This window comes from Anabrus simplex, chromosome 1 (genome assembly GCF_040414725.1).
Source record: "Anabrus simplex isolate iqAnaSimp1 chromosome 1, ASM4041472v1, whole genome shotgun sequence".
NCBI classification, from domain to species: Eukaryota; Metazoa; Arthropoda; class Insecta; order Orthoptera; family Tettigoniidae; genus Anabrus; species Anabrus simplex.
The window spans coordinates 1219214248-1219235629 of record NC_090265.1 but is presented as its reverse complement, the minus strand read 5'-3'; the positions used below and the strand labels follow the sequence as shown (position 1 = coordinate 1219235629).

The following is a 21382-nucleotide window of genomic DNA, read 5'->3' as shown; positions in this document are numbered from 1 at the left end:
ACACGAGCTCCTGTTGGATGATCCAAACAAACACATGCCCACATCAAAGACTGGCTTAAGACTGCCGCTCCCTGCAGCTGTAGGCCGACATGCTAGGGCTGTGAAATTTTCTCTACCAAATCCTCACCCAGGTCAGTCGCCGCTGGCGCATAGTGCGTGCAACGTAGCCAGGAACGCTAATTTAAATTTCTTATGGTGGGAATATTATGAACGTACTAAAGAGTGACGTAAATGTGCTATCCAGGTTTCTTTAACATGTACTTAATAGAACATGGACTGGGACTTTGGAATAATGATGTAATAACCAGGGAAATGCGCTAGAGAGGGACTTCTTAACCAGTTTCGACTGTACATAAGTTTTGAATGGCTGTTAAAGAGAAAGCAGGCTGCAGCACGAAGAAGAGACTACTGTTAGACAATAGACAAGAAAGAGGGGACGTGCTCACACGCGGAAGGATACTTTTCCTCAGTTCTTGAGTCAATTTTCACCATAGTAGAGTCATCACTGCTTTTCTTTTTATTCTAGGATTGTTGAATGTACATAGGGAGTCTTTCAGCAGTTGTAAATATTCAATGAGTGTGTTGCTATCTTAAATTTGTGTGGTGAGGAAGTGCTTATGTGAAGATAATGGTTAGATCTGAATATAGATGGTTTATTTATTGGAGAATCCAGGTAAAGTTCCTAACAACTTACTCATTTTCAGGGGGTTAGGTAAGGCCCAGTCAGCAGAATACCAGTTTTCCAGCTCTATGAATATGACCCGAGTGGAATCTTTTTATGTTCTATCATTTATTATTGGTTGTTATTAATATTCTAAATTGAGGAATCCTATGGTGACCTCTGGCACCCATTTACCTGCATTTTTGGCAAATTATTATTATCAGTATCATTTATTTGTTTATTCACTCATTTTGAATATTACTTCACTGGAATTTGCCAAGTGATATTTACACTCAATTATGGCATAAAAGTTAATATTTCGGTATTTACACTCAATTATGGCACAAAAATTAATATTTCGGTTAATGAAATTTTATATTTTATTTATATTACAATTAGCGTACAACAGTAGCGTGGATATTTCAAGTAGATTACAATTGTCACCCAACAGTGGAGTAATAGTTGTCTCAATTGATGCCCTAGCATGAGGCGAGTATTAATTATTTTATTTATTCATATTATATCACAAATGGTGCACCACCAAGGAGCAGAATTAATCTGGTAATATGTTGGACCTGTTTGTATGCACAAGTTATAGAATATAGGGTAGAATACAAAATTGATCTGTCTGAGTCTCTTCAAACAATGTTGAAAGTGAGTGGTATATTTTGATGTATGTGTTCAAACAAACAACAATGAATGAAAATGAAAACCTACAACCTGTTTTCCAGTCAATGACCGGGTCAGGGATGGGATGAATGAAGCGCCCAACTTGCAGCGAGGATAGGAATTGTGCCGGTTGCCAAGGCCTGTCGCATTCCTCTGGGGCAATGATTAATGACTGACAGATGAAATGAAATGATAGTGGAGAGTGTTGCTGGAATGAAAGATGACAGGGAAAACCGGAGTACCCGGAGAAAAACTTGTCCCGCCTCAGCTTTGTCCAGCATAAATCTCACATGGAGAGACCGGGATTTGAACCACGGTATCCAGCGGCGAGAGGCTGGCGTGCTGCCGACTGAACCACGGAGGCTTGTGTTCAAACAACAAGTAAAGCATATATGTTGATGTATATGGTCAAACAATGTTGAAGGTGAAGAGTATATTTTAATGTATATGTTCAAACAAGTGAAGAGTATTTTGATGTGTGTTCAGAGAATGTTAAAAGTGAAGAGTATATTTCGATGAATGGGGTTAAACAACATTAGATGAGAATTGTATTCCTTATGTTCTATGTACAATAGTTAGGGGCCATATTTTTTGGTGATAGCATACGCACTGAAGTTTTTCATATCTCCTTCCTTGCTTATATATGACCTTGTAGGTACCGTACTGTATTTTAGTGAAATGAACTCGCGAAATATCACAAAATCTGATTTATTATGCAAATTGCACAATTAATCACAAAATATACCCCACTTGGTAGGAAAAATGCGAAATCGTATCGGAAAAGATCTCCACTAAACTTTTAAATGCTTCCAAGAAGTAGACTATTGTAGTTTCTTTCTCAGTTGATTGATAGCGCTGTATATTCTCTACACAAATGCACACAAAGCGATGAACCTGTGTATCAGAAGTATGTGTATTCAGTTTCGCGACCTCTAAGACAATCATTAAAAGTTGATTTTTTATCGATTACAGCAAATGACGTGGTCGTAGCAAGATCGGTTGTAGATGCAGCAGTGCGCATTATACTCTTTTGCAGTGAGAGTTTGCCACTTATGAACCTTTATCAGCATATGTCCAGCATTTAAGTATAAAAATGCTGAAAACTGAAGTCACAACAGCTTTTTCGAGGGCAGAGGAATACAACAGTGAGTCATTCTATGTATTTGGTGCTGCAAGAAAGATTCTAATGTGTAAGTACTGTGATGTTCGTATTACGTGAAAAAGAAGAGAGACATGCGATAAATACTGTAGAGAATAAGAAACCCACAAAAAGAAGAAGCAAATGAACATAATTTTAGGGGGCAAATAACAATCGGCGATACTTTGCACATCGTAAAGGAGTTGAAGAGGGATATAGAGCAATTTGTAATAGACACAACAAAAGCATTCATGCAAGCCAGCATTTCTATAGAAAAATTGGATAATCCTGGCACGAGGACATGGATGAATATAAAAGGAAAGATAAACAATACCGTCTTTATTGTAAAATATGACAATATTAGTAGGCCTATTGTAAATAAACCGCCTGGTTAAGTTGTAATAATGTTATTGTTTTTATGTCCCACTAACTACTTTTATGGTTTTCGGAGACGCCGGGGTGTCGGGATGTCGTCCCACAGGAGTTCTTTTACATGCCAATAAAACTAGGAACACGGGCTGACGTATTGAAGCACTGGACTGAGCCAGGATTGAACCTATCAACTTGGGCCCAGAAAGCCAACGCCTTACTCATCCCCGGCCGGGCAGCACCAGCATATCCATAAATACCTTGCAGGGCTATATGGTTTTGCAAAATGCAGTGAAGGCACGTCTGATAAAGACATTGTTCGTGAAGTTTCAGGAGGTTCGATAGAAGACCACAGTAAATTTGCACCCAAGTGTTCGCAAGCATTATGGTTTCCGACGTCTAATGTGGTCAGCGAAAGGGGCTGCTTTGTTTACACAAAGATACTTTCTGACTGTTGCACAACTTGAATCCTGAAAATGTTGAAATCATGCGCAGTTTGTACTTTGGAGAAAAGTCACTCAAAATGTAAAAACGTGTAGGCTATGTATAAATTCCTAACTTCAGCCTAATTTCATTTCGAGGTTTCGGTGATTTATATGTCCGACTCGTTGGCTGAACAGTCAGCGTACTGGCCTTCGGTTCAGAGGGTCCCGGGTTCGATTCCCGGCCGGGTTGGGGATTTTAACCTTAATTGGTTAATTCCAATGGCACGGGGGCTGGGTGTATGTGTTGTCTTAATCATCATTTCATCATCACGATGTGCAGGTCGCCTATGGCCGTCAAATAGAAAGACCTGCACCTGGCGAGCCGAACCCGTCCTGGGATATCCGGGCACTAAAAGCCATACGACATTTCATTTCAGTGATTTATATAGGCCTACCAGTATTTGTATATTTGGTAGGCAAGTAGGCAAGTACAAGGTGTTTAAAATGCATACAAGTACAGCAATCCAATAAATAAAGTATTTGCACAGGGGAGCCAGCATAAATTTCTCGTCTTTGAATCTTATCTTTTCTTTTTTCGTTTGTTGCGTGAGGTTATGTTTGCCAGTGAGTTATCCAAGTGCATTATTTTAATACTGTAAATGCGCCTTGTTGGCTACAGTTTGGAAATAGTTTTTCCATGACATATGAAAGGTTTAAACTATGAATCAATGTTAATTGCGTGCAGTTACGGGTCTTAGAATACGTTGTGACACGGCAAGAGTTGGCATTTCTGAATTATGAGTTGGCGGTTAATTTGAAATCACGTAATTCTAAGCCACAATTTTGCGTCCCTACGACTTTGAATGAACAAGGTTTTACTGTACTGCAAAACTAACAAACAAGTTTGCAGGTGTGTATGCTTCAAGTGTACATAGCACAAAATGAAATATCCACCACTTGTGTTACTATCCAAGTAAAAAGGAGACCGCGTATGAGAAGTGTTTTAGACGTGGAGTGTGACAAATTTGTAAGTAATTTAGAAGAGATTCTACTGATGCAAGAGACAAAGAATCTTCCAATCTACAGCGAATCGAGCCTATTGCATTTTCAAATTAATGAAATACTTGTCACGTAAGAAGGCCTACTTGCAAATTTTCATGACAAATATATTTTATAGCAGTGATAATGCATTTTTATCATCGCAGATATGTTCAGGCAAAGTAGCTTTATCCATCATGTTCATATTTGTGTAAAGACCACGTGGAAGTGATATGAAATTTTTGTTTATACCTATGTTACTCTTTGAATTGAAGGAATTTTAGTCTATTTCAGTTTTTTAGATTGATCCTTCCTAAAATTAGAGTGTGGGGATTATCTGGTGGCGGGGACTATTCGCGTAAATATGGTATTATGAAAGTAGGGGGCACGAAAAATTAGGGAAGATGTGTCAGATGACCTACTTTGTGCCAATATTGGTGATAATATTACTGTTGTGATGAATGATCTTGTGGAAGTTCAGGAAACTGAAAGGAGTTTTTTGTGAAGATGAAGGTTTCTTAGTGAGTAAAGAGTGTTTTAGCAGTATACGACCAGGCGAGTTGGACGTGCAGTTAGGGGCTCGCAGCTGTGAGCTTGCATCCGGAAGATGGTTCGAACCCCACTGTTGGCAGCTCTGAAGATGGTTTTCTGTGGTTTCCCATTACATTCATTAAGGCCACAGCTGCTTCCTTCCCACTCCTAGCCCTTTCCTATCACATCGTCGCCATAAGACCTATCTGTGGCAGCGCGACGTAAAGCAAGTTAAAAAATAAAATAAATATAGTATACGTCAGAATGAGAATTTGGATGTTAGTGTATGTGAGAAGAGTAATGTAACGTCGATTATGTGTGAAAGTGGCGACGAAACTTCTGGTAAGAGAATTGAGAATAACAGTATTATTGGCATTATAGATGTGCAAGTGGGAGCTGATACGAAAGGGTAGCGATGATGTAGTAATTTTTGTGGAATTTTTTTGAAATGGCAAGACTAGACATGGTAATTTTAGTAATAGAGTGAGTGTGAGCGATTGGACGTGTACTAGTATTTGTGTCAGCGAGTTTGAGGTAATTGAAGATGGAATGTTTGAAAAGGGCGAGTTGATAAACCGTTGACTGTGTAATGTGACCTATAATTTGCTTCAAATAAACCTTCACGAACCATGTGTAATTTTATATTATTACCCAAGCCATAACATACGCTGCTTAAAATTTTGTGGCAAATATGAAGAAACACTACCATTGACTGTTCCCAAGTTCGGAATGTGAAAGGAGGCGCTCTTGAAATTATAACGCTGAGTGTTGGGTGGTGGTAAATAATCCGACCCCCTATGGGAGCCAACAGTTCTGGGTGGATGAGCTCCCTCAGGTGGTGGTCCCTGTAGTGGAGGAAATGACACTGGAATCCAGGACCCAATCCTCCTGGCCAGTGACCAGTTGGACGGACATGATTTTGCTTTCAAGTCTTAAAGATACTAGCCAGGCTGATCATAAAGAAGACTATACATATATGAAATTTTGTGACATGGAATGTACAAGGCATTGCCCATAAAGATGACCAAACTGGATGATATTCTAGCAGAGAAAAATATATCATATTTTAAAAATAATCTTAGTTTAAGGTAGCAAAATTTATCGCTCCTTTCAAAGCACTATTACAGAATAAAAAGGGAGGATATTTCCATACCTACTGTATTTCAAAGACAGCAATACTCAGAACATTTTGATTTCAGAAGAAAGGGTTTTTTAAATTAAAAGAAGAATCAGACAGATTTTCTGATTATAGAAATGATTGATTTAAATGACTAAGACTAAGGAAGTGCACTAGAATCTTATTGGATGTTGATTACGTGGTGATCAATAGGAGGTACCGCCACCCCTTGCTGCAATTAGCACTGCAAGTCTTCTTTGCATGCTCCTGCTCAAACACCGGATGTCCTCTTGCAGTAAGCTCTCCCATTCTTCTCCGAGTGCCACCTTTAATTCAGCTGGATTTTTGAAACCTTTGTGCTGAAGGCAACAACCAATGATGTACCATACATACTCAATAGAGTTGAGGTTGGCCATTCCAGAGTGCGAATGCTGACCACTGAAGAAACTTAGTGATACTCTGGGCAGCATGGAGTCTTGTATTATCGTGTGTAAGCACAAAGTTTTTATCGAAAGTGAATGCAAATGGCATTACATGATTAATGAGAATCTCCTCATGTACCTGTATGCCGTGAGGCAGCCGTTCTCAATGAGTATAAGGTTGGTACGGTTATCTGAAGTTACGTACGCCACCCCACACTCTCACGGAACCTTCTTCAAACTGTTTAATCTGGGTTAAGGTACTGGGAGAAAAGCATTTTCCTACCCTTCTCCACACTCTATCCCGTGGACTTGCATTGAATCTGGACTCGTCACTGAAGAGGATGTGTCCGCACTGTTCGTCAGTCCAATGTTCATGCACCTGCGCGAGATGAAGACTGTCTCTCTGGCGATGCGGCAGAAGTGCTGATCCTCTGGCTGGTTTTATAGAGGCTAAATTTCCTCATGAAGCCTCTTCTGACTGTTTTCACTCACAGCTACATTGTGAACTTGCACCACACAACTCCAAGCCTCAAATGCTGTAAGATGTCCATTTCTCAACACTTGCAGATTAAAAAAGTAATCTTGTAAGGCAGAAGTGCACCTACGACAGCCTGAATCAGGCTTTCTGTGGCAAGTATGATGATTCTGAAAATGTTTCACAGCCCAGTGAATGCTTGTAGGAGATGTGTTCAAAATCTCTGCTACATAGCAGTAGCTAGAGCCATCATTCAACAATGCTACTGCTTTCGCTGAGTCCATGGGACTTTGGAGGTATGTTGAGTTGTTTACGGCTCAGGAATCCCACTGGCAATGCTTAAAGGAAAGGGCGATAGACATAAAGCTGAAAATCACAGGCCAGTCAGTTTGACATGCATTGCATGTAAGCTTTAGGAAAGCATTCTTTCCAATTATATTAGACATGTTTGTGAAATTAATAACTGGTTCGATAGAAGGCAGTTAGGGTTTAGGAAAGGATAATCCACTGAAGCTCAACTTGTAGGATTCCAGCAAGATATAGCAGATATCTTGATTTCAGGTCAAATGGACTGTATTGCAACTGACCTGTCTGAGGCATTTGATAGGGTGGATCATGGGAGACTACTGTCAAAAATGAGTGTAACTTGTTCATAAATTCTGGCAAAGTTAATGTACATATTGTACATACTCTACATATTGTAAACTATGTAAAAAGCATAAGACCATTGTATTTAGTATTAAGTTTACTATTAAGTTCCGATGTTTATAGTTTTAATTCTTGACCTTAAAATTTAGTATTAGGCTGAAGATGCCCATAACTAGGGCGAAACATGTCCCTAACTGGTGTTTTTAATTCATGCAGAATTTAATCACTAAAAAATATTTGTATTGAAAAGGTGGACACAATAATATTAATCTTGAAAGTGTTTTACTTAATATATATAATTCAGAAATATTCAGGTCAAAATTTCTAACGTTTAGACGGGATAGCGGGTCGAAAGGAGGGGTAATTTTTATTTGTGTTAAGTGAGAACTAAGCAGTACGTTAAAATGTGTTCTCGATGACTGCGAAATAATTGGGGTGGAGGTAAATAATGCATCCAGTAAACAAGCTTGGAGTTTATCGCCCGCTGAAATCAGGTTTAAGCACGATCATTCGTCTTTCAGAACTGACACGTGCAAATATAAGCTACGGGAAAAGAACTATAATTGCAGGGGATCTACACCTACCGCCAGTAAACTGGGCTGGGTCAACTACGGGGGGGCCTATCGCAGGAAGCAGTTAACTTATTAGTGTGGAATAATGGCTTTTCCCAAGCAGTTACAAAGAACATACGTAAACAAGCAATTTTAGATGTTTTTCTAGTCAGACCGGATGACACAGTTATATCTTGTGACGTAATTAAGGGGATTAATGACCACAATGCAGTGGTACTCGATCTCTCTTGGGAAACTTGTAATACGAAGCATGTGGGGATTTCTGAGACTATTTGGTGCTATGCGAGGGGAAACTCCTTAGGTTTTCAAAACTATTTGAGGTTATGCTATACTAACTGGTTAAAGGAGGGCAAGGGGATGGACGACATCTGGGAGAACTTCAAAAACATTTTAAATACTGGACAGAATAAATTCGTTCCCAAAAGGATAATTAAGGAAAATTCAGATCCGCCATACTACATTGTGACTATTAGGAAGCTTAAACGTAAGACAAGGAGAGCGTTCAACAGAAGAAATAATAACAATGCATACAGAGCGGAGTATAGTAGTTTGGTGAAGCTTTTGCTAGCAGAAAAGAAAGTAGCTGAAGTGAAATATCCTGACAATATCCTGAATGAAAATGGAATGGAAATTCCTGGAACCCTTTAAAAAAATATATATATACGAAGATTGAAGGGAGAGAACAAGTCAGTTCCTTCTCTTTGTATAGGAGGGGATTTACTGGCAACAACAGATGTAGATAAAGTGGAGGCATTAAATAAGCACTATGGAAAGGTTTTTAATCTGGCAGCACAGCTATTCAGGGACAATTTTCTGAAAACTAATAATGATTTCCGAATTAAAGCTTCATTATTGCATAAAGGTCTTTCTAAACTCAGAAGAAGTAAATCTTGTGGGCCAGATTCTATTTCTGGAGAGGCACTTAAACTTAAACTCAGGGGTGATGCGATCCTACCATATTTAATAAGAATCTTTAATATATCACTGAACAATACGAAAGTTCCAGAGCATTGGAAATCGGCCATTGTAGTTCCTATTCACAAAGGGGGTGACAAGAGCGACTTCAATAACCACAGACTGATAAGTTGGACGTCAATCGCATGCAAACAAATAGAGCAATTAATAGTAGATTATTTGAAGTTTAATAGGACTCTTTTCTGGAATGATTTAAGGGGCAGATGGTTTTACGGAAGGCTTCTCCTGCGAAAGTCAGCTCTGTTCCGTATGTCAAGATATATCGGATAAGCTCGACAGTGTGTCAAGGACTGATACAATAGTAAATGATTTTCCTAAGGCATTCGATCTTGTGCCACATGACATCTTTCTTAACAAGTTAGCATGTACGGGCATGGACACCAGAGTTGTGAAATGGATACGAGAACTCCTCAATGGAAGAACTCAGAGGGTGCGCACGGGAGAAACACTATCTTCCCCAATAAGTGCTACATCTGGTGTGGGTTCAGGGTAGCGTTATTGGGCCAATTCTTTTCATAAACGATATGCCTGATTCGATAAAATTCGAAGTGCACCTCTTTGCTGATGACTGCATCATATACCGGGAGATAAAGACAGAGGAGGATTTCCAGAAGGGTACACAATCTATCGTAGAGATCGAGGAGATAAAAAGGGAGGGGGGGTGTTTATTCTGGTGAAGGAAACTTACTGTTCACATGAATGGTTTACCGATGTAAGGGATGAAATATTAGGGATAAAATTAGTTTGTGATAATATGACGGAGGTGGGAATTATAGGAAGAACATACAGGCCTGGAAGAGAGGAAAGAGACATGGAAATCTTTGAAAAAATAATAGATTATACTCGTAAAAACAATAATAATGATATGGTAATAATTGGGGGAGATCTAAATTTGCCTGAAGTTGAATGGAAAGGAGCTGCAAGTGAAGCCCATGAACAGAAACAGGCAAATAAGTTAATTTGGGAGGGAGGATTTACACAAGTAGTACAAGAACCGACTCGTCTCAATAACTTACTAAGATGTATTCTTGGTTAAACCATGGGAAATTGTTGATAAAACTGAGGTAATTGAAGGAATAGGAGACCATAAGGCTGTAATAATGGATGTAGGACTCGTACCAAAAAGGCTTAATAAGAGGGTTACACAAGACAAGAAATTGTACAGAAAAACTAAAGTTGATGAATTTGGGACTTACCTTAAATCACAATTCAGTTGTTGGATAAGTGAAGGGAGTAACGTGGATACACTTTGGGCTAAATTTAAAGGAATTATTTGGGAAGGAGAGAAGAGATTTGTACCTGTTAAGAAGGGTAAAATGACCTCAGACCCTGTTTATTATACAAGGGAAATAAGAAAATTAAAAAGAAAATGTAGAATAGTAAACAGGAAAATCAAAGAGGGTAGGGAGAGTAGAGAAACTAGAAAACAGCTAATGAGGGAACTGAATAGTGAAAAAGGAAGCAAAAGAGAATTATATGAATGGCATACTTCAAGAGGGTAATGACCACAAAGGGAAATGGAAAAAGCTGTATTCATATATCAGGAATCAAAAAGGAAAAGGAATCCAAATTCCTACAATGGTGGGAGAAGGGGGTGAACACTATTTAACAGATACTGAGATTCAGTAGATGATTGTCAAGAGTTGGAAACCAAAACAGAAGATAGAGAGGGAGAGAGACAGAGGGAAACAAGAAGCTTCTCATTCACAAACGAAGATATTTTCAGAGAAATCCAACTGCTTCAGCAAGGAAAAGCAGCAGGAAGTGATCAAATTACTGGGGAGGTATTAAAGACAATGGGGTGGTACATAGTGCCTTATTTAAAATTTCTCTTTGACTATGTCATAAATAATAGTGTAATACCAAAGGAATGGAAGGAATCTATAATAATACCAATTTATAAAGGAAAGGGTGATAAAAGGAAACCAGAGAACTACAGACCAATCAGCCTGACCAGTATAGTTTGTAAAATACTGGAGAGTTTAATATCGAAGTACATCAGAGGGATATGTGATGATAAAAATTGGTTCATGAGGAGCCAGTATGGATTTAGAAAGAAATTTTCTTGTGAGGCACAACTGGTGGGATTTCAGCAGGACATATCAGATCAGTTGGATTCAGGAGGTCAGTTAGATTGCATAGCCATAGATCTTTCCAAAGCCTTTGATAGAGTGGAACATTGAATATTATTAAAGAAATTGGAGGGAATAGGATTGGACGTAAGGGTTACACGTTGGATAAAAGCATTTCTAAATTCAAGGGTTCAGAAAGTCAAAGTAGGAAATAATGTATCTCAGGAAAAGAAAGTTTGGAAGGGAATTGCACAGGGTAGTATAAGATTTAGGGAACAATATAACATCGAAAATAAGATTGTATGCAGATGACATAATTGTTTATAGAGAAATAAACAACATTGAGGATTGTTCAGAATTACAAAGGGACCTTGAAAGTATCCAACAATGGGTTGAAGAAAATAATATGAAGGTTAATGGAGGCAAATCAACTGTTACAACTTTTACAAACAGGAGCTTTAAAACTGAATTTGAATATAATTTGGATGAGGTAGTTATCCCAAAAGATGGCGAGTGCAAATACTTAGGTGTGAGATTTGAAAGTAATTTGCACTGGAAGGGTCATATTGATGACATTGTTGGGAAAGCATACAGATCATTACATGTCATAATGAGGCTACTTAAAGGATGCAACAAAGAATTAAAAGAAAAAAGTTACTTGAGTATGGTTCGTCCATTATTGGAATATGCAAACAGTGTTTGGGATCCTCACCAAGAATACCTAATAAAAGAAATAGATAGTGTGCAGAGGAAAGCAGCAAGATTTGTAGCAGGGGATTTCAGGAGAAAGAGTAGTGTATCAGAAATGTTAAAGGAACTTGGGTGGGAAACTTTAAGTAAAAGAAGGGAGAAAACTAGACTTATAGGATTATATAGTGCTTATACAGGAGAAGAAGCATGGGGAGATATCCGTGAGAGGCTTCAGTTGGAAAATAATTATATCGGCAGGACTGACCACAAATATAAAATTAGAAGGAATTTTAGCAGAAGCGATTGGGGTAAATTTTCATTCATTGGGAAGGGTGGGAAGGAGTGGAACAGTTTACCAGGGGTAGTGTTTGATCCTTTTCCAAAATCTGTACAGATATTCAAGAAGAGAATAAACAGCAACAGAGAAAATAAATGAAGTGTTAGAGGGCATTCGACCAGTTCAGGTTATTGTAAAAAAAAAAAAAAAAAAAAAAAAAAAAGTGTGTGAATAAATTAATTCCATCCCCTGGTCTAAGGAGTTTGGACAGCCAAAGTAGGGGACTGCCTGTAGGGGTGAAGTACAGTGGGGACTTCGAGGGCCCTGGGACCGTTACGGTAGCTGTGAAGGCCCTTCAGGAACTCTGAAAAGTGGTGGCAAAAGGGGCTCTGGTTAAGACGCAGCAGGTCGTTATGCTACTTAGGATCCAGAACGGTAAAAAAAAGTAAATAAATAAATGCAATGTAAATATTAATGTTATACCAGTTGTATAGTATCATTTGAAGTAATTCCACATACTGTATATCAGTTGACTATATTTGTAAGTAGTACAGGAGATATTATAAGTAGAATTTTGTAAACAATATAAATTTATTAAGGATGAGCTGTGTGTTTAATAGAAAACATTGTTAGCGTAAATTGTATAATATTGTATTATAGGAAAAATTTTCTTCTCTTGTTAATTTAATATTTAGTGCTTGACAATAATGTATTTTAGTGTAAAATTTGCCACCGAGGTAGACACCTCATTTGCAAATAAAGAGATTTTGATTTTGATTTTTTGATTCAGCAGGATTTAGATACGATTGAAAATGTGTGCGTGAAAATCGAATGAAAATGAACAACAGAAAAAGCAAGAAATTGTGTTTCAGTAAAAAGCAAATGACAGGAAAGAGGGATTACAAAGTTCAAGGGGAAAGTGTTGTTGAAGTTGATAGTTGTAAGTACTTGGGTGTTACTATTAGAAGAGACTTAAATTGGTCAGAGAAAGTGGAAAATGTAGTTAAGAAATCCTGGAGATTGTTACATTTTATTATGTGGAATCTTAAGAAAGCTAATTCTGGTGGCAAAAGTAAAGTAATAGAGTTAGAAATAACTGTGGAAGTAAGGAAGAACTGGAGGAAATTACTTGTTGTTGCTATTTGTTTTACGTCGCGCCAACACAGATAAGTGTTATGGCGACGATGGGATAGGAGAGGTCTAGGAGTGGGAAGGAAGCGGCCGTTGCCTTAATTAAGGTACAGCCCCAGCATTTTCCTGGTGTGAAAATGGGAAACCACGGAAAACCATCTTCAGGGCTGCCGACAGTGGGATTCGAACCCACTATCTCCCGATTACAGGATACTGGCCGCATGTAACCGACTGCAGCTATCGAGCTCGGTGAAGGAAATTACTAGGAAATTGAATCTAGCAAAGATGGCAACTAGGGATAACATGATGGCAAGCAAAATTGGCTGTCATACAAATTTTAGTGAAAAATCAAAGGGTATGTATAGGTAGGCAGAAACATGTTCCAAGAAGAACATTCTTGGAATCATTAATGAACAAGGGGAGTGTGTATGCGAGATCTTCAAACGGCAGAAGTATTCAGTCAGCAGTATGTAAAGATTGTTAGTTAAAAGGATAATGTCCAGAGGTGACTAATGCTAAACAAGTATTAAAATTTACCTATGACAACAATGACATTTACAGTAAGATACAAAAGTTGAAAACTAGAAAAGTGGCTGGAATTGATAAGATTTATGGGGATATACTAAAGACAATGGGTTGGGATAGAGTATCATATCTGAAGTACTTATTTGATCACTGTTTGGTTGAAGGAGCTATACCAAATGAATGGAGAGTTGCTATAGTAGCCCCTGTGTATAAAGGAAAGGGTGATAGAACTATAGACATGTTTGCAAAATTAATAACTGGTTCGATAGAAGGCAGTTCGGTTTTAGGAAAGGTTATTCCACTGAAGCTCAACTTGTAGGATTCCGGCAAGATATAGCAGATATCTTTGATTCAGGAGATCAAATGGACTGCATCACTATTGACCTGTCTAAAGCATTTCATAGGGTGGATCATGGGGGACTACTGGCAAATATGACTGCAATTGGACTAGACAAGAGTGACTGAATGAGTCGCTGTATTTCTAGAAAATAGATCTCTGAGAATTAGAGTAGGCGAAGATTTATCTGACCCTGTAATAATTCAAAGGGGAATTCCTCAAAGTAGTATTATTGGACCTTTATGTTTTCTTATATATATATTACGCCTCCTCTGTGAACCATGTCATCTTGCCGCGGTGGGGAGGCTTGCGTGTCCCAATGACGCAGACAGCCGAGCCACAGGTGCAACCATATCGGATGGGTATCTGTTGAGAGACCAGACTAACAAATGGGTCATCGAAAGGGGGGTAGCAGCCTTTCGGAAGTTGCAAGGGCGGCAGTCTAGATGATTGACTGATATGGCCTTGTAATAATACTCAACATGGCTTAGCTGTGTTGATACTGCTACACGGCTGAAAGCAACGGGAAACTACAGCTGTAACTAACTCCCGAGGACATGCAGCTCTCTCTGTATGAGCATGGAGAGCTGCATCAAACCAGCCTATGGACTGATGACTCAAAAAAACACGCACTCGAAGCGTGTTTTTTAAGTAAGGTACGTTTTGTAGACACTAGTAGTTCGCGTGCATATTGCAACGAGCGGATGCGTCATGTACCGGCATGCCTCAGGATCAGCTGTGCTCAGTTTCAGCTCTGTAGCTAACCTGTACGGTTCTGTTGTGTGCTTTCAAAATGTTTAAGACTATCAACTCGCCTGCCGCGTGTGAGGTTCGGTCAGTGATACGGTTTTTGTCAGCAAGGAAACTGTCTGCTGCAGAAATTCATTGTCAGATTCGAAGTGTACGGTGATATTGTTATGAGTGAAAGCAAAATGTGTAAGTGGGTACGACAATTCAAAGATGGCCGTGACAACGTCCATGATGAGGACAGCTCCGGTCGCCCTTCTTTGATTACAGACGATTTGGTGGCTTCAGTTTAAGCGAAGATTCGCGAGAACAGGCGCTTCACAATAACACGTCTCTCAAACGAATTTCCTGACGTGTCGAGATCACTGCTTTACAACATTGTTTCTGAACACCTAAAGTTTAGGAAACTGTGCTCCCGTTGGGTCCCGAAACTCCTAACAGAGGACCACAAAAACCAAAGATTTGAGTGTGCGATGAAGTTCTTGACTTGTTATGACGAAGAAGGTGACTGCTTCTTGAGCCAGATCGTAACTGGAGACGAAACATGGTTTTCGCTTATCACACCCGAATCGAAGCAACAGAGCACGGAATGGAGACACACTCGCCTGTAAATGTGAAGGCCAAAGAGACTCTGTCCCAGTGCAAAATCATGGCGTCGGTGTTTTGGGATAGGCATGGTGTTTTGTTGGTCGACTTCATGCAACGAGGAACCACTATCAATGCAGAAGCATACTGCCAAACCCTGAGAATGCTACGCAGAGCGATTCAAAACAAAAGACGTGGCATGCTGACAAAGGGAATTGTCCTTCTCCATGACAATGCAAGACCTCACACTGCAGGTCAGACCCGCGATTTATTGGACAGTTTTGGCTGGGAAGTTTTAGACCACCCATCCTACAGTCCTGATCTTGCGTCGAGCGATTACCATCTGTTCCTCCACCTCAAACATCACCTCAGTGGCAACATTTACGACGACGACGACGTGAAAACGGCAGTGAACTCTCGGTTATCGGAGCAGGTGGCAAGTTTCTATGAAGAGGGTATTTTAAAATTGGTTACGAGGTATGATAAGTGTTTGAACAAACTTGGCAACTATGTCGAAAAATAGAGTGAAGTATGTACTTTCTGAAAATAAATTTACCTTTTTGAAATAACCTTTTGTTGTGTACTTATTTTAAAACGGACCTTACTTAAAAAACACGCCTCTTAAATGATATGAGTAAAGTGGAATCAGAGACAAGGCTTTCTGTGGATGATGTTATTCTGTATAGAGTAATAAATAAGTTACAAGATTGTGAGCAACTGCAACATGACCTCGATAATGTTGTGAGATGGACAGCAGGCAATGGTATGATGATAAACAGGGTTAAAAGTCATATTTTGAGTTTCACAAATAGGAAAAGTCCTCTCAGTTTTAATTACTGCGTTGGTGGGGTGAAAGTTCCTTTTGGGGATCATTGTAAGTATCTAGGTGTTAATATAAGGAAGGATCTTCATTGGGGTAATCACATAAATGGGATTGTAAATAAAGGGTACAGATCCCCGCACATGGTTATGAGGGAGTTTAGGGGTTGTTGTAAAGATGTAAAGGAGAGGGCATATAAGTCTCCAGTAAGACCCCAACTAGAGTATGGTTCCAGTGTATGGGACCCTTGCCAGGATTACTTGATTCAAGAACTGGAAAAAATCCAAAGAAAAGCAGCTCGATTTGTTCTGGGTGATTTCCAACAAAAGAGTAGCGTTACAAAAATGTTGCAAAGTTTGGGCTGGGAAGAATTGGCAGAAAGAAGACGAGCTGCTCGACTAAGTGGTATGTTACCAATATAGTTGGTTCGTTATTGGACATATAAATTTTCCAACTAACTCATTCCTGGTTGCCAGCATTTCGCCCCAGTGTACTAAGTTGGGATCATCAGTTGGCAAATAGCATCTTTATCATAAGTGGTATGTTCCAAGATGTCAGCGGAGAGATGGTGCGGAATGACATTAGTAGACGAATAAGTTTGAGTGGCATCTTTAAAAGTAGGAAAGATCATAATATGAGGATAAAGTTAGCTGTTTCAGAATTGCTTTTTTTTTTTTTTGCTTTACGTCGCACCGACACAGATAGGTCTTATGGCGACGATGGGACAGGAAATGGCTGGGAGTGGGAAGGAAGCAGCTGTGGCCTTAAGGTGCAGCCCCAGCATTTGCCTGGTGTGAAAATGGGAAACCACGGAAAACCATCTTCAGGGCTGCCAATAGAGGGGTTCGAACCTACTATCTCCCGAATACTGGCAGCACTTAAGCGACTGCAGCTATCGAGCTCGGTGTGACAGAATTGGAGATGGTCACTCTGAATGGTTCAATACAACCAAAGGAATACAACAGGGAAGTGCCTCATCACTTCTCTTCTATTCATAGCAGTTATGGATACCATTTTAAAGGAAGTAAAAGGAAAAGGCAATAAAGATCTTCAGGCTCTGGTGTTTGCAGACGATGTGGGATGAAACAGAGAAGGGAGTGCAAAATAATCTGAATGCATGTTGTAAGAAGTTTGATGATTATGGAATGAAATTGAACCCATCAAAAACAGTAGCATTGAAAATCAGCAGATGTAATACAGAATACAACATAAAAATACAGGACCACCAAGTTGAAGTAGTACACCAATTCAGTTATTTAGGAAGCATAATGGCTAGTAATAACAGAGCTGAGATAGAAATAACAGAGTAACCAAAGGCTCTAACTTTTACAGTATCATTAGACACCTACTATGGAATGAGAAGGTCCCACGAAGAACAAAAATTACCCTGTACAAGTCATATTTCATTCCCATCCTTACATATTCTCTGGAAACCTGCACACTAACATCAAAGGATTGTAATAGGATTCAAGCCTGTGAAATGAAATTTCTTAGAACTGCCCTCCAGAAGACCCGACTTGATCATGTGAAAAATGATGAGATCCGATCTAACCTAGGTCTAAATGAATCGACGGAGGAAAGACTTAGGTCATCTAGACTTAAATGTTTTGGGCATGTTAAATGAATAAATAGCACAAGGTTAGCATGTGCTTATTTGGAAAAGAGAATAACAGGTAGAAGACCAGATGGAAGACCAAGAAGAAGATGGATGGACCAACTGAGGGAAGACTTGGAGAGAAGAGGATGGAACTGGGAATCTGTCTTGGACAACTAAATATTTTTGAATAGGCAACTTTGGAAGACGCTCTATTTCAAACACCCTACCCGGCTCGCTGGAAGGGCAAACCGATGATGATGATGATGATGACTCATTTGGAACAAAAAATATTTCAGGTTCTTTATCATAAGTGGTATCTTCCAAGCTGTCAGCGGAAAGATGGCGTGGAATGACAGTAGATGAATAAGTTTGAGTGGCATCTTTAAAAGTAGGAAAGATCATAATATGAAGATAAAGTTGGAATTCAAGAGGACAAGTTGGGACAAATATTCATTTATAGGAAGGGGAGTTAGGGATTGTAATAACTTACCAAGGGAGATGTTCAATAAATTTCCAATTTCTTTGAAATCATTTAAGAAAAGGCTAGGAAAACAACAGATAGGGGATCTGCCCCCTGGAGACTGCCCTAAATGCATATCAGTACGGATTGATTTTGATTACTGGTAATATAACTTTAATTCCTTGGATGATGAATATTTCTTGAAAGCTTCCCTTTTGTCCAATTACTTTCTCAATATGATAATTGTTTCTGAAACCTTTCTTTCCCTGCCACCATTTTTCCTTACTAAGACTCTCAAAAGCAGATTGTTTTAATGTGGTTTGAATATTAGCTCATTCTTCATCAGTACTCTAAGGAAGTTGTTTGTTCGATTTTGTACTTATTTTTGTTTTCTGTGGCATTTAGGCTTCATACGAACAGGGTTTGAAAAGTCCGTGCAAAGTCCGAGAGATGGCACCACCGGCGCGCATCGAGGTCACGTTTAGTTAGTAGCATCTCTTGAATGAACGCACACCAAGTTGCAGCCATATTGGTCTATTTCTTTGTGTTTGGCATTCGTGTGAATCAAGGAAGTCAAGTGATTTTCAAGGAATGGACGAAAAAAAATTTCGTGTGGTGATTAAACATTACTTTATGAAATGCAAAACACTTCAGGAGATTAAGAGAAGCTTGATAAACATTATGGTGACTGCACCTTCGATTAGAACAGTTTAAAAGTGGTTTCAAAATTTTCGGACTGGCCATATGGGCACAAGTGACGCTGAACATTCTGGACGGCTTGTGGAGGTTATGAATCCAGAAATCATTGATCAAATCTATGATATGGTGATGGATGACAGAAGAGTTAAGGTGCGTGAGGTTGCTAGTGCTGTGGGCATCTTGACTGAATGGGTACATAATATTTTGCATAAACATTTGGATATGAGAAAGCTATCCGCAAGATGGGTGCTGCGATTGCTCACGCTTGACCAAAAACGGAATCGTGTGAAGTGTTGCAAGGATGGTTTGCAGCTGTTCCAGAAGAATCCGGAGGACTTTAAGCGTCATTTCGTCACTGTGGATGAAACAAGGATACATTACTATACTCCTGAGACCAAACAACAATCTAAACAATGGGTTACCAAGGGGGAATCTGCAAAAAAAAAAAAAAAAGCGAAGACCGTTCCTTCGGCTGGAAAGGTTATGGCGACTTTCTTTTGGGATTCACAAGGGATAATCCTCATCGACTATCTGGAAAAGGGTAAAACTATTACAGGTGCATATTATTCATCGTTATTGGTCTGTTTGAAAACCGAGAAGCAAGAAAAACGCCCGCGATTGGCCCACAAGAAAGTCCTTTTCCATCACGACAACGCACCAGCACACACCTCAGCAGTTGTGGTCGCAAAATTAATGGAAATAGGATTCCAACTAGTTTCACATCCCCCCTATTCTCCGGACTTGGCTTCCTCAGACTACTATTTGTTCCCCAATTTGAAGAGATGGCTGGCAGGACAAAGATTTTATTCAAACGAGGAGGTGATTGCAAACACTAATGGATATTTTGCAGACTTGGACAAATCCTATTATTCGGAAGGGATCAACAAACTAGAACATCATTGGATGAAGTGTGTAAGCCTAAAAGGAGACTATGTCGAAAAATAAAAAAAAGGTTTACCCCAAACATGCAAGTAGTTTTTATTTTTGCACGGACTTTTCAAACGCCCCTCGTAGGTTTTGATTTCCTCTCCTTGGATGTATAAACAGAGGAAGTTAACATACAAAAATATTCCCAGTTTTATGATAATCTTTTGAGAAAAAATTCAGAATTTTGTCAATGTGATATTGCATTCAACAATTCTTGGTTTTAAAAAAATAGAGCAACTGTTTTATAAAACAAAGGTCATCAAAGTTACAGTTTAACTTGAAGTTATGTTCAAGAACATGAAGTGGGCAGTTATCTATTACACATACATACATACATACATACATACATACATACATACATACATACATACATACATACATACATAAAGGTAAAGATTTGATAATAGCAATTTGGCTGCTCCTTTCCAACATTTAATAAACTAAAGAACACACTCTGTATATGATGAATGATCAATGGGACTGATAGTTCCAAGTTCTCTGGGAGTTTCCAAACAAACCCATTGGAGGTTTATAATGTTGTCAATACTTATAATTCAGAAATGCATAATAACTAACCTCATTCCTTGATGAACTATCGAGTTACGTCGTGTTTTACAGATGATCAAGTCAGCCCACTGCACAATGACAATGGTAACAAAGAATGCAGTGTGGCAAGTGTATTCCAGCTTCTTCCTGTCACGGTAAGTCTGTAACAAGAAAGGAAAATTCCTTCTGTTTTAGGGATGAAAATGGTCCAATCAAAATAGCTACAAAACAAATCTACATTTTCAAGAGAAGGGTAAAGAAGGGAAAACATCAACATCCATAATCCCTCAAAAGGTATATGAGCAGAGGAAGGGAAAATAATTACTTCAAAGTAGTAGTAGTAGTAGTAGTAGTAGTAGTAGTAGTAGTAGTAGTAGTAGCAGCAGCAGTAGCAGTAGTAGTAGTAAAGCATATTGAGCCATAGAGTGCCAAACAGTTCAGATCTACTCTACAAAATGAAACATAGAAATTTAGCCCTCATATCTCATCATCTCTTGTCATCAACTGAAAAGAAAACATTAAGAACACTCTGCTGTATGGTATACCAACCAATACTACAATATCAATCTCATTCAAAGTGAAATTCATGAGGGGTCTGTTGGTACCGACCTCCCTTTAGCAATACTCTTATTTAATTGTATTTTGCTTGTATGTTATTGTTCATTCTGTGATAAAAAATTATGATGTAGCAATATATTTTGCTGAGCAATTAAATGTCTTGAGGATTTTTAAAAATTTTGCTAGGGGCTTTACGTCGCACCGACACAGATAGGTCTTATGGCGACGATGGGATAGGAAAGGCCTAGGAGTTGGAAGGAAGCGGCCGTGGCCTTAATTAAGGTACAGCTCCAGCATTTGCCTGGTGTGAAAATGGGAAACCACGGAAAACCATCTTCAGGGCTGCCGATAGTGGGATTCGAACCTACTAT

At 39.0% G+C, this 21382-nt stretch overlaps 1 protein-coding gene across 6 annotated transcripts in view; it reads right to left on the bottom strand.

Annotated features, from left to right (window-relative positions):
* Nucleotides 1-21382, bottom strand: part of Atpalpha (sodium/potassium-transporting ATPase subunit alpha) — a 324453-nt gene that overhangs the window by 15132 nt on the left and 287939 nt on the right. For all 6 annotated transcript variants that reach the window (XM_067137567.2, XM_067137569.2, XM_067137570.2 and 3 more), the window contains one exon: nucleotides 20484-20614. In XM_067137567.2, coding sequence (XP_066993668.2) covers nucleotides 20484-20614 — 131 coding nt within the window. The remainder of the gene's footprint in view (nucleotides 1-20483; nucleotides 20615-21382) is intronic.